General features: G+C 34.9%; 2 protein-coding genes across 5 annotated transcripts in view; one reads left to right on the plus strand and one right to left on the minus strand.

The window, feature by feature from the left end:
* Window positions 1–967, plus strand: part of LOC119834940 (plasminogen activator inhibitor 1 RNA-binding protein-like) — a 2942-nt gene extending 1975 nt beyond the window's left edge. The window contains exon 2 of the mRNA XM_038359495.1: window positions 1–967. This exon is cut by the window's left edge and continues 5 nt beyond it. Within this exon, the coding sequence (XP_038215423.1) occupies window positions 1–362 (362 nt within the window). The 3' untranslated portion in view covers window positions 363–967.
* Window positions 620–12741, minus strand: part of LOC119834939 (E3 ubiquitin-protein ligase HECW2) — an 86188-nt gene continuing 74066 nt past the window's right edge. For all 4 annotated transcript variants that reach the window (XM_038359491.1, XM_038359492.1, XM_038359493.1 and 1 more), the window contains 6 exons: window positions 8710–8910; window positions 8062–8328; window positions 4966–5131; window positions 4356–4568; window positions 3625–3791; window positions 620–2438 (listed from right to left, as the gene is read on the minus strand). In XM_038359491.1, coding sequence (XP_038215419.1) covers window positions 2180–2438; window positions 3625–3791; window positions 4356–4568; window positions 4966–5131; window positions 8062–8328; window positions 8710–8910 — 1273 coding nt within the window. In that variant the 3' untranslated portion in view covers window positions 620–2179. The remainder of the gene's footprint in view (window positions 2439–3624; window positions 3792–4355; window positions 4569–4965; window positions 5132–8061; window positions 8329–8709; window positions 8911–12741) is intronic.

Raw genomic sequence — 12741 nt, forward strand, 5'->3', positions numbered from 1 at the left:
CACCGCAATACAATCTCCGCAAGGCCGGTGAGGGCGAGGACTTGAGCCAGTGGAAGAACCTAGTTTTGCTGGAGAAGAAGAAGGAAGGCGGCGACGACGACGAGACCGATGAAGAGTACGACATTTCTGACTATCCGCAACGCGTGGGGCGTCAGAAGCGCGTGCTCGGCATTGAGTTCACGTTCACGGACGGCGCCCGGCGTGGTGGTACGGGCGGGCGCGGCCGCGGCCGCGGGCGCGGGCGAGGCGGGCGCGGGCCGCCGCGCGAGGAGGCTCCCGTGGAGGAGCAGCGGCCGGCGCCGCGCTCCCAGGTCGCGCCTCCCAAGGTGGATGACAGCAAAGATTTCCCCTCTCTCAGCTAGACTAACAGTGAGCCTTCACACTACTCCCCTTTCGAAGTATGATAGAGATACAAATTAAATATTGTATGTACCGTTATTTTTGAAGTAAATATACAAAATATTTACATGAGTGTGTATTATATTGCATTGAATTTTAGCAGATTTAATCGTTGACAATCTATGAACCTTGAAAAGATTCAAAGGTTAACTTATAAATTTTTATAGTGATGGGAATTGACTTCACGCACTCGGGTAGCGACGAGGGGGAGGATGTTTTATTTTTTTCTTTACTAAGAGATTGCTACATTTATGCATATGAAACGTTAAATAACAGTAGCTTTTTATTGTAATCACATCAGCTTATGGTTTTAACATTTAATAAGTTGTATGAATAAGATTTTAAACTCATAGACTGTGACACGCTATATTGAATGAACTCCGTCACAATTTAGAATAAAGCATTTGTGAAAATAACCCTTATTGCATTTTGTGTCATGACTTTGTGTTGACAAATGCAAACTTAAATCTGTAAATAGTCTTAAAAATTTAAAGATAAGGTCGTAAAATAACAAGGTTGATTTTTGTTGTTACACAAACTTCTTGAAAAATAAACATTTTGTATGTGTGAAGTTTTCCTTTTTTCATTACTAGTAAGTAACTGTTAGTCCATTCTATTAATTTTTATAAATTTTCCTCCCCCTGTATATTTCTTTTATGAAGGAATAAGAATCAGGGATATGACTATATGTAGTATTAATCAAGTTTAAAATACGAACCCATAGAGTTTTATGGTTTTAACTGTTTAAAAATGTTGTTGATGTCACAGTTAACTCGAGATTATGGGATTAAATGAAACAAATATTGTAATTAATATAGTATATTGACACATTTGATCACTTTCACACAAAAACAAATTACTTAGAATTTTTACACAATAAAACAATACTCAAAGGTAGTTAAATATTCAACACAATAGAACTATTATTTACGTACAGAAATAAACACGATCTTACACTTGAGTGTAATATAAGCGCAATAAATAATGTATTTACAATGGAATTAGATGCTCAGAAATTTCTATCGATGGTTAACAGCGTTCTATGCTATATGCGCAATCTTGAGCAGTTTATGAATATCTATACATTCTCTATATATAACCAAGGAACATCAATATTAGCAAACATCACAACATCCACATTTTCACATCAATTAATTACATTTCTTAAATTTAAATAGACTAACTATTGGGGGAAATAATAAACTTTATGTTGCCAATTTATTATAAGCAATTTTTTTTTAATGAGCTGACTAGGAAGTAATGAAAGGTTATAAGGATATAGATTCAATAGCTTCTCTGTTTTAGCCAATACTTTTACAAACCCTTATTTTCTGTATTAACATAACTTAATACTAATTAAAGTACATATTATTTTGGTGCGAGTAATGTTTAATAATGCTGATATAAATTACATTTAATTGGCCATCAAAAGGTTAATAAAATTATAAATTAGTGACAAAGCGTAATAACTAAACATGGCTCGGGGGCCTGTTTCACAGCCACAATACAGTTAACTTACAAATAAAGCATTAAAGTACAATCCTTGACAGATAAGTGGCCATTTGTTTTGATAAATGCCTCGCACATCTACATACAATATATAATAAAGACATCACCACTATCACTGTTTGTCTCGGCCATACTATCAATTAAATGTTATTTACACAGTCATAACAAAGAGAGTTGAGAATTATTTTTCAATCAACCATAAAAACTGCTGGGTTGTTAACTTTGAAACACTACCAGCAAAAGTAGGCTGGGAACACGGATGTTTTGATGTCTATTCAATGCCAAAAGTATTGGTTTCTTCTACAGCTAACAGTAATTTTTCATGAAGCAACTGTGGTGTTGGATATGGTGGTAAGTCTAGTCTGTTGAAGCAGGTATGAGCTCTGGGCAGGGACTCTACTCTCCCCCACCGCTCTATGCAAAAGCGTCTCGGTCCGGTCGAACCTCGTAATGCTGAGAATCCTTCGTAAGGTATGGACGATGTTCCAGTAACAAATTGTACAAGTCTCAGACGTTGCTCATTTGTAAATCTGAAAATAAAATGAACAAATTAGTTTTCATGTAAAAGACAAGGCTTAGGCGATATGTTGTAAAATTTAAAAAATTTATTGTTATGTATTCTCTATATTCTTGAGATTATATTTTTTTTAGGAATAGGAATATATTTAATGTTGGTTTACGATAGCGTTATCGTGCGGCTCTATGCCAATATCTTATCTCGGTAGTTAACCACATTTGGCTTGTAGTAACTGACCATATGAACCTTAGTCCTTGGTGATTAGTGTGACAAAGTATTGCGGAAATATGTTTTGGTTCAAAAAATTTCCACGGTTGGGTACAATTCTACAATTCTATTTATAAATTTCTACATGAACTAAGCAAAGGTTGTGTGTACAACCATGTGGAGGCATACATAAAATGACTAAAACGTAAAAATATATATAACTTACAGTGTTATTTATAAGAGCATTAGTGTGTCTGACCGATGTAAACTTTTGTTAAATGATATCATGAAGGATAAGAGATGAATTGTTAAAAGTAAATAGCTACATTATAAAATTGGTTTCGATTTCGTTACCTATTCATATTTCCGGCCAGTTGTATAACTGACCTTGCACGACACGTCTAATTTTATTAGCATATATTTTAACGAACCAGTTTCATTCACGCATTTTAATTTGTTGCCCACTATATAACTTGAAACGTTTATAACAATATATTATAAAGCTCTAATTTTAAAAGTTTTAACATTATTTATTTTATTATACTAAAGCTAATGCGGATTTAATATGATCATTATTTACTTAGTAGTATAAAAATATAGTTTTTTATCTTATTACTATTTTAAAAAAAATTGTACCTACTTAGAAAAACCAAGAATCTCCTAACTTAAAAATTCAATATTCGTTTTATACACAGATAAGCCCTTTTTGAATAAATAATCACAATTTTCATCTCGTTTTCACGAAATTATAACTTTTTGCAATAAAAATATATTCATTACACAATTAAAGAAATTGGCGGTGAAATAAAGTTGTTCTACGGTATAATAATTGTTATATTTTTACATAAGCTTTTAGAAATCAAACCTTTCGCTTATGAAACCTACACCCTCTGTCACAGTGAAACAAACACAGTTTGTTCTTGAAAAGCTATTATTATGTAGCCTAAAAAGAAAAACAAACCTAATCTGACCATAAACAAAAGCTCAATTACCTATCGATAGCCTGCCAGAACCAGACTATAACGGGATGCGCATCATGATACCCGCCGCGGTACTCGGTGTTGCTGCGCCAGTCCGCCACGTCCAGTTCGGGCGCTCCGGCTATCACCAGCTCAAGTTCGCGAGCGTCGAACGCCGCTACTAGCCTCGGATCTACCACCTGGAAATAAAGTATTTTTTTTTGTTGACGCCATTTCTAATTCAATTTGAAAAGGTTGTTAGTTTTAGCGCCATCTAGTGTGAAACAAAAGCATATGCTTCTAAGGAGGTTATTTCTATAAAAATAGTTCATCTAGTGAAAGACGATACTTGGTTGGAACAAGATTGTTATTTAGACATATATTCTATTAAAAGAAACACCAATTTTATTTTCTATAAATAGGAACAGAACGCCGTAAGGGCGTAAATGACTATCCTGAGAAAAAACGCAGTTGTTGAAGTTTATGGAAAGGAATGAGGGATAGGATAACACAGAAACATTTACAATAAAGCGATAAATTGAACAGGAAGGTAAGGTTTTGACAAACTTTTCTCAAGTTCATGTTGTGTGGTTGGATTTAGGGTTTATGGAATTTACTAAATGATCGGTGTTGTGATGATACCTAATTTGCTATGGTGCGCACTTGCTAAGTGTTGCTGACCATAGGGTTAGGTGAGTTACAGTTAGAAATTAAGTCTAGTAATTGACGTGACGTGACGCGACGTGACGCGACGCGGCGCTCACCTCGTGGAAGCCGCGCACGAGCCACTCGGTCTGCGGCGCGACGCCGCGGTGCACGCGCCAGCGCACGAGCCGCTCGAGGTACTCCTTCTTGTTGCGCTCGGTGACGGGCACGTCGCGCCCGCCCGGCTTCAGCTCGCGCTCCGCCACGCGCCCGTCCGCGCCGCGCTCCGACACCGCGAACGTCAGCTCCAGCGACGACACGCAGCGCGCCGCCTGCGCAACCAAACACCCACACCTCTGAATTATTAAGGAGCTACTCGAAAAAATACACATATAACAAACACTATTTTTCGTCTGTGTTGTTTATGTAATCGTTCTGAACTCCTTTAAACCCCCTCCTAAAGTCCAGTTACGCCCAATGCAATGTTCCTATACATACGTTGTCTATGAGTCATTCATTCACGTTTATTTAACAACTTGCTAAAACAGATATAGACAAAAACATATATACATAGGGTTGGGTTTCATGATCAATTTGTTTAGTTTTCCCGCCTAACTTATCCCATTATCCAACTTAGGCTTTGGCATTTTTCTTCTATTCATTTTACAATTTCGAGATATAGACCGTACATTTCGCAAAAAAATATATGTTTAAATAAGACGTACGCACCTGCAACCACCGCAGCGATGCGGCAAATTGCGCGTCCAACGCGTCAACGTCTTCTAGCGCGGGCGGCAGGCGCAACAGCGCGCGGTACAGCGCTCGTGTGAACCACGCCTCTAGTAAATAGCCGTGCACTAGCGCCAGCCCTAGCACGCGACCGGAGAATCTGAACCTAAAAAGAAAAATAAAGTTCATTATTGGACGGTTCTTTAAATTTGTTATCTGTTATGAGTTGTGGATGGAACTGCATGACTAAATAGTGAGTAATGAACATAACTTGATTGTCTTTGTTATTATTGTATTCTTTTATGTCAGCTTCGTCTTAATAAAATTTAATATTTTAAATACGTATTTTTATTTGGAATTCAGTTCGATTCTAAAGATAAATACATAATAGGTTGACTAAAACAATTACACCACGAAATGGCTTCATTTATAAAAAGATCGATAAAATATACACAATACTAAATCCACGTTCATAACATAAAATAAATATTTAAATTTATTATTAGCTAACGAACGAGTAAACTTATTCCTAACATCATAGATTGAGGAAATCTGTCCTTTTTATATAGTAATGGCCCTATAACGAGCAGTAATGTCGCTTCACCTTGCCGCTCAATACTTTATTTTCTCGCAAGTCACATATAGCGTATACAATTACACAGTACCACAGAATCAGATGACGACAAAAACTACGATCACGTAAGTGCGCCGTAGGTTTGTAATCGTAACACGATACATGAAACCCGAGCATTTTGGGACTTTCGAGGTCCGCCCGGCGACGCGTTCCGGTGTCGCATGACTGTATTGTGTTTGTTTGTTTGAATGAGAAGAGACGTGAACAGTTCAAGTTTTTTAGGAGGCTCTAGTAAATTAATCTTGTTGCACGGTAGATTAGATTTTGTATCTGCGGTAGAGAACCTTTACCTTTTAAACATGCTGAAAAGTTTTATGTTTTGTTTGTTTGTTTGAACGCGCTAATCTCAGGAACTACAGGACCGATTAAAATTGTACCATGCAAGAAGCGGGGGCAGATCATTAGTATTTATATAGCAATATTATGTTGAATGTAGAGAACACGTATGTATCACATAAATGGAACAAAAAATATGGGTTAGAAAGACAAACATAGGTCTTGTTTGACAAACGAAAAAGTTTCAATAATTTACATTAAAGCAATAAATATTAAAAAGATTAATTACTTTACTAAATAATTTCTCAAAGAACACCAAAAAGTTAAAGCACATAATTTTAAAAGTGAAAAATAATCTTCAACTAGTATCGTTCCCTTTTCAAATCAAACAATAGAGTACTTTCACCTTCACCCAATTAGTTAAGTGACCACTGACGACTTAAAACTATTGTACCGTTATTCCTACGAAAAGGGCCATAAAGACAAGAGGTATGTCAGAGACAAAACAACAATTGTAATAAAAATATAGAGCGTAAAGACATACCAATTATTACATATTTATTATTTAACAACAAGGCGTCCAAATATTATTCTATTATCTATTTTAGAATTGACATCGTTTCAATGGTTGCACTGTCCACCCTTCCCTTTTATTTTTGTTTTCTCTAATTTTTTTTATTTTTTTCACAGATTAAATAACCCATATAATCACCAAAATAAAGCATGCACAAGACAATTCAATTTTATAATCTACATTTTTTTAATCATTATAAAATCGAAATACGAACAATTTAAATTCAAAATACGAACATAACATGATTCGTTATATTTGTCCAGTCTTTATTATTTGTTTATGGTTCAGGTAAAACGAAGTACAATGTTTATACATAGTTTTCGACACAATTAAACCATAGAGTGATTCATAATTTCGTTCGTCTGTCGCAATGGCTTTGTTTGACAGTGGATCAGTAACAAAAGTACAATGAACGGAAGTAAATGAATTACAAATGACAATTAATCATTTATTAGGCGTCGATGGTACGGTACATTGACCTCCCATGATTGAAAAAATGTGTCACCGTATACCGTAAATAAAAGTTAATAAGTTTGTATGGATAAAAGTTTGTTTCATGTAAACATCCTTCACTGTGATCGGATAGGCAAATCAATTTGGACCATAATATATCGAATAGGTGCTTTATCAGGGTATTATGCAAGCGAAGATGTGGGCTACATTTAGTATGTTATTAATATTAAACAAGGGATAAAACTATTGAAAAATTTTGGTTACAAAAAATTCACACACCTATTACTAATGACTTGTACAGAAAATGTAATTTATATAAGTTTTATCGTAAGTAAATCTAATTAACAATACAGATAACAATCCTATTTCTTTCAACAAACGTGAAATAGCTACCCATTACCTACAACGGAAAAATGGAGCATTGTGTAAGAGCTAATTCCTTCCGTATAAAAACAGACTACAGCAAAAGCTAATTTGCAAATAAACACAATAACTATATATTTATTATTCATTATTGAATAGAATTGAAGCAATTGTTCCAGCGAGTGTCCTTACAGTAATTAGCGTTAAGTAACTTAGCTTTAGATAAGTTTTAGCGTATTAGTAAATTGATTTGTTTGTTTCTAATAGTTAAATAGTTGAAATATTGTAAATAAATTAATCTGGTCAATTTGACCTAGTTTCGACCTTCAAACGAATGCCGAATAAGTAATAGTAAAATTAAAAAATAAATAATTATATAATAAATTCGTATTAAATATTAAAGGAAGTCAAAACATCCAATTATCCTTTTTGCTTTAATTTTTTTTGTCAATAATTTTGCATATTCCTTAACAATGAATTGTAAATTTAACAAAATTTTATGTTACTTTGCACAACAATAAAATAGTTATAATTTAACAGATGGCGGTGATCAGACAGACTCAGAAAAAAATACATATTATGTTTTCCTACAATTCTAAATCTTTAATTAATCTGACGCCGTTCGTATAATGTCGAAATAAACCATTTTTTTTTTCCCAGTGTATTTATTGTTTCTACAGTTACGAAATCTTTTTAGTCTTTAACTTGAATTTTAAATTTCGAGATGCATAAATATTATTTTATGAGAACTTTTTCATGCATTTGAATGGTATAAATTTTTCAAACCCCAACTCACCATTCATGATGGTTATCCACGAACGCCGACATCGGCGACACGTGCACGGTATACGTGTCGTTCGCGGAGTACTCAAACAGGCCATAGTAGGGGTTGAAGAGTTCCCGCGATAACAGGAAGAAGAACTCCCGGCTCGGACCGCCGTAGTCGAGGCCCTCTTCGCCATCCCACACTACGCACAGCTTGCCCTTCTGCAGCTCCTTCTTGCTGCAGGACATGATGCGTCGGAATGCGTCTTCGAGGAGGTGCTCGCGGCGAATGTGCAGCCTGGAATGTTGGTTGTGGTTATGCGTTAGCTTCATGATTATAACGGAGACGTTGAGCCATTTTCACACGAACTGAGTAATCCAGTGTGTTAATTGTCGTTAGGTTTTCTGAAATACTCTTGTTTCTCGAAGAAACGTAAAGTCTTAAAAATGGGATAATTGAATCATGTTTTGAAATGTTATTACCAAAACCGGTTCAATACTATAAAATAAAATGGTCATTTATGTAATTTCTGTTATACATACAATTGCAATTAGGCTAAATATGTGGTCATTTCTATTGTTAAAATGAAATAAACTGTTCGATTTTTTTTTATCTAAACTGATATTATGAATGAATCATTTGTTTCAGAATCTTCCATCACTCTAAACTTGTACTCACTTCAATTTCCCCGGCCCCTGTCCATATCCTTTGCTCTCGAGCTTTCGGTAGAAAGCCCTCAATTTGGCCTCGAAGTCCCTCCTTTGGGGCGCCGGGGCCCGCGTGCTGCGGGCGGCGGCCGGAGACGCGGCCGGTGAGGGCGCCGCACTCGCCCCGCACCCAGATGCCGGCACGTAGCTCATGATCTCTTGCTCGAACAGGCTGGAATTGGAACGTGACACTTAACAACCCATCGAACTTACATATAAAGCATATCTCTCGATTTATTCAAATGTGTCTCAGACAACGGTGGTAAACGAAGGAAATAGACTCATTCCTTGCTTAAATGTCAAAAAAAAAATCGCACTCAATTTTAAGTAGTAGTAATTGATCAATACAATTGAACATAGTAAAGTAGATACAAGATTTCTTTTGCTCTCCTAAAATCAGTTCAATGATGTGGGTAGACATTAAAAATCTGTTTACGTTTTATACCTAGATCTGCACGCGTTTGCCCATGATAACACCTCGTTACACGATTATCCTTTATTAGCAAAGATGCCATCCTTCTACTAAAATTTCATTCCTTCACGTACACGTAACGTATCATAAAAGTAAAAGTGGCCACCGTCCGATAAAGTTTTAACCCGTAACCTTAACCAAGATGATCGCCAAGTGTGAAAGTGGTTAACCAGAGCGTGCAACATTAAGACAATGAGTTTAACAAACGCCGCGGCAGATACGTTATAATTTCGCAGTCGCTAATTGCAAATATAAGCGCTTTATTATTACGCTTTTTAATCGTTTCTCTGTCTTGGTATAAGGAAGTTGTTAAAACGCATTCAGTGGCGTACGATCACGTCAAATGGTGATTTAAAGTATAGAATTGTTGGGTGTAAATAATTGGATTCAGATCTAATTATTCTACTCGTATATTAAAATACAATTGCTCAATAGTTGGTTTAATATCCTTGACCATTCTTACGTGTAAAATATTTTAAGATAGAGTCATCTAGAAAACATTAGATTGAAAAATTAGTCTTATAGCTTTTAAGTCATTTCCGAGTCGTAGTATTGGGTTATATAAAATATACACAGAAATATATAGAATGCAGTATATATATACCGACACTTTCCTTTAATATTTATCTCAGAACCGTTGGTAAGGTACCGTAAAGATAGTATCCAAAAAGAGTAAGGTGGGCCGCCATAAAGTTTGTTATCCAAGCTAATATAGCAGCAAATATAGCTTTAATACTTTTCTTCCATTTGTATGATAGAAATATCGATTAAATTAATATATCATTAATGAAAACGTGTTTATATGACGTTTCGTTCTTAGTTTTATAGCATTAACACGCTTTATTAATCGGAAATTTTTAGGAGAGAAAATTGACGCGTCTGTGATAAGATTGACGCGTCTTCGAATCTCATTATTATCGAATTTATTCTATTCTTTAAAACTTATCATACTAATTACATTACCTACTATTTTATGCTTAAATTCCTTCATGTCATTAGATGGGATCCTCAAGAAAGGCATAGTCTTTCTCAGAAACGCGCTCGAAGGGGATGATATATAGGATAAGAATGTGTATGGAGATATAGTGTATGGAGAATAGCTGGGTCATATTAACATGAAGTAGTCTAGCCAATTCTAGTAGTCTAGGGCTAGCTTTGGAAGGACAACTAATCAACCATACAATATATTACTGGATGCGAGCTTAAGCAAAGACAAAGTGAGTGCTTTGGGCCAGTTGTACCTATAATCGATTAGAATGGAGATTTAATGCGGTCCTGCCCTGCAACGATTGTTAGTATATGATATAACTAGCCGCTGCCCGCAGCTTCGCCCGAGCGGTCTTAATGAATTTTTATGGTAAAAACTTTTATCTCTTGTTTAATTCCCTTGGGGGTAGAATTTATCAAAATCTTTATTCATTCTACGTCATCTATCTGCATGCCAAATATCAGCCCACCCCCCCTCCCAGTGGTTTGGGCTGTGTGGTTTGGGCTGTGTGGTTTGGGCTGTGTGGTTTGGGCTGTGCGTTGACTGAACTATGTCAGTCAGTCAGTCACCCCTGAGTTATATATATTTAGATAATGGTGAAAACCCGTATTTTGATATAAGAAACAAAAGATTTTACTTAAGTAGACATATATGAAATTGTTTTCTTTTTTTAACTCGTAAAAATACCACTGAATTTGGTGCACGTTTTTTTTCGCTTGGAGAGACATATATTTATATCCATAACATTACTACTCTGTTATTAAAATTTTCAAAGGCTACTTAAAGGAAGCTCTCAAGGTATGATGTATATGGCACAAAAATATTTGTAGGTCAAACAAAAAAAAAAAAACACAAAAATTACTAATTACAATTTGCGCTGTTGTTTTTTATCTATGCAAATCACTTATATAGTAAAAAAATCCAACTGACGGGATATCCGCTTTACAAGGATTTATATTATATAATCTAAAACTGTTCATGTCGAAATTTTGAAAAAACCTTGTACTTATAGTTGCTACTCATTAAATAAATAAACCGCGAATTAAAATCAAAAGAATGTGTTACTATCTGTATTCTGTCAAATGCTAATAACGATTTGAAAAACTCTTTTTTTTTTGGCAACAAGTCAGAACTATTTGCCAGTGACAATTTATAAAAGGCAGGGAAACGGAACTTTTATACAATAATGCAAGATTTAAACACGCTTATAATAAGAGAAATAGCGCTTATCAGTATGCAAACGCTTTTATATAATAAAAAAATCAATTTCAAACAAATAAGGTCAAATTATGTAATGGAAATATTCATACAATTAAATAAACGGGCAATGTAATTCACAAGGGTAATTACGAAATCAGTGGAAGCAAAGAGACTTCGATATTATTCTATGAGAAAATCACCCAGGATGTCGGTCTGCGCAATAATTGTAAAACATTGAAGTTAGTATCCTGTATTTTAAATGATTATTATCTATAGAGACAAGACAAGATTAAATACTGACGGTTTAAATCTTGCAAATTATTTGAATCACGCCATTGATTTTATAGTACGATATATCTAATAATAATAAATAAGTAATAACAGTTCAGAATCGACAGATTTTGCAGCACAAGTATGAACCATAATATGAAAAAAAACTTCAAAACAATTATAGAAACAATTTAAAACATATCCAATTACTATGCATTTCTGACAATCTACTATATAAAAATAAGTCGGGTTTTCCTTCCTGACGCTATAACTCCAGAACGCACGAACCGATTTCCACGGTTTTGCATTCGTTGGAAAGGTCTCGGGCACCGTGAGGTTTATGGCAAAGAAAATTCAGGAAAAAATTCTGCAGAAAAGCGGGAAAGTCATTTTTCACATACAACCACCTGGTGGCGAAACGGAGTTCGCCGGGTTTGCTAGTATTATATAAAAGCCACTTTTTATACACATTGAATTTAACACATACTTACCCAGTGCTCTTAATTAGTTAGATCGTCATTAACACATTAAGAATACGCTCGCAAAACGGCAGACCAAACAAAAATTTCGGCGCATGCACTAACCAATAACAATGATTCTTCGAATTTAATTTGACCCTTTTATTCGCCGGCCTTGGAACCAATATGGTATTCAAATAATTGTCGCGAAGGATTATATCGCTATTAACATGCTTCTTTTAATTCAGATGACTTTTATTAGTGTTCTGTTTTGGTTAGATAATGGTTTGGATCTGTTTTGAATAACAATAGCTTCGTACGTAGAAACCTAGATGTAAATGTTAGTTTGTAACTGTGAATTATTATTTTATGTTATATTTATTATATACTTCTATCTTTTTAATTTGCTATGTAGCCAGTTTGTTTTTAATTAATTTTATCCGCATGTAATTCTGAAATTATTTATATCGTGTTGTCATATTTTTATATCTCTACATCCAAGCTGCTAATAAAAATTAAGAACCATATATTTACTCTGTGGTATACTTATTATTACACGATTCCAAATTCAAAATTGATCTTAGAATCGTGAAAGAAGAATTAAATCGGGCGTTC

Source organism: Zerene cesonia, chromosome 20, assembly GCF_012273895.1.
Source record: "Zerene cesonia ecotype Mississippi chromosome 20, Zerene_cesonia_1.1, whole genome shotgun sequence".
NCBI lineage: Eukaryota > Metazoa > Arthropoda > Insecta > Lepidoptera > Pieridae > Zerene > Zerene cesonia.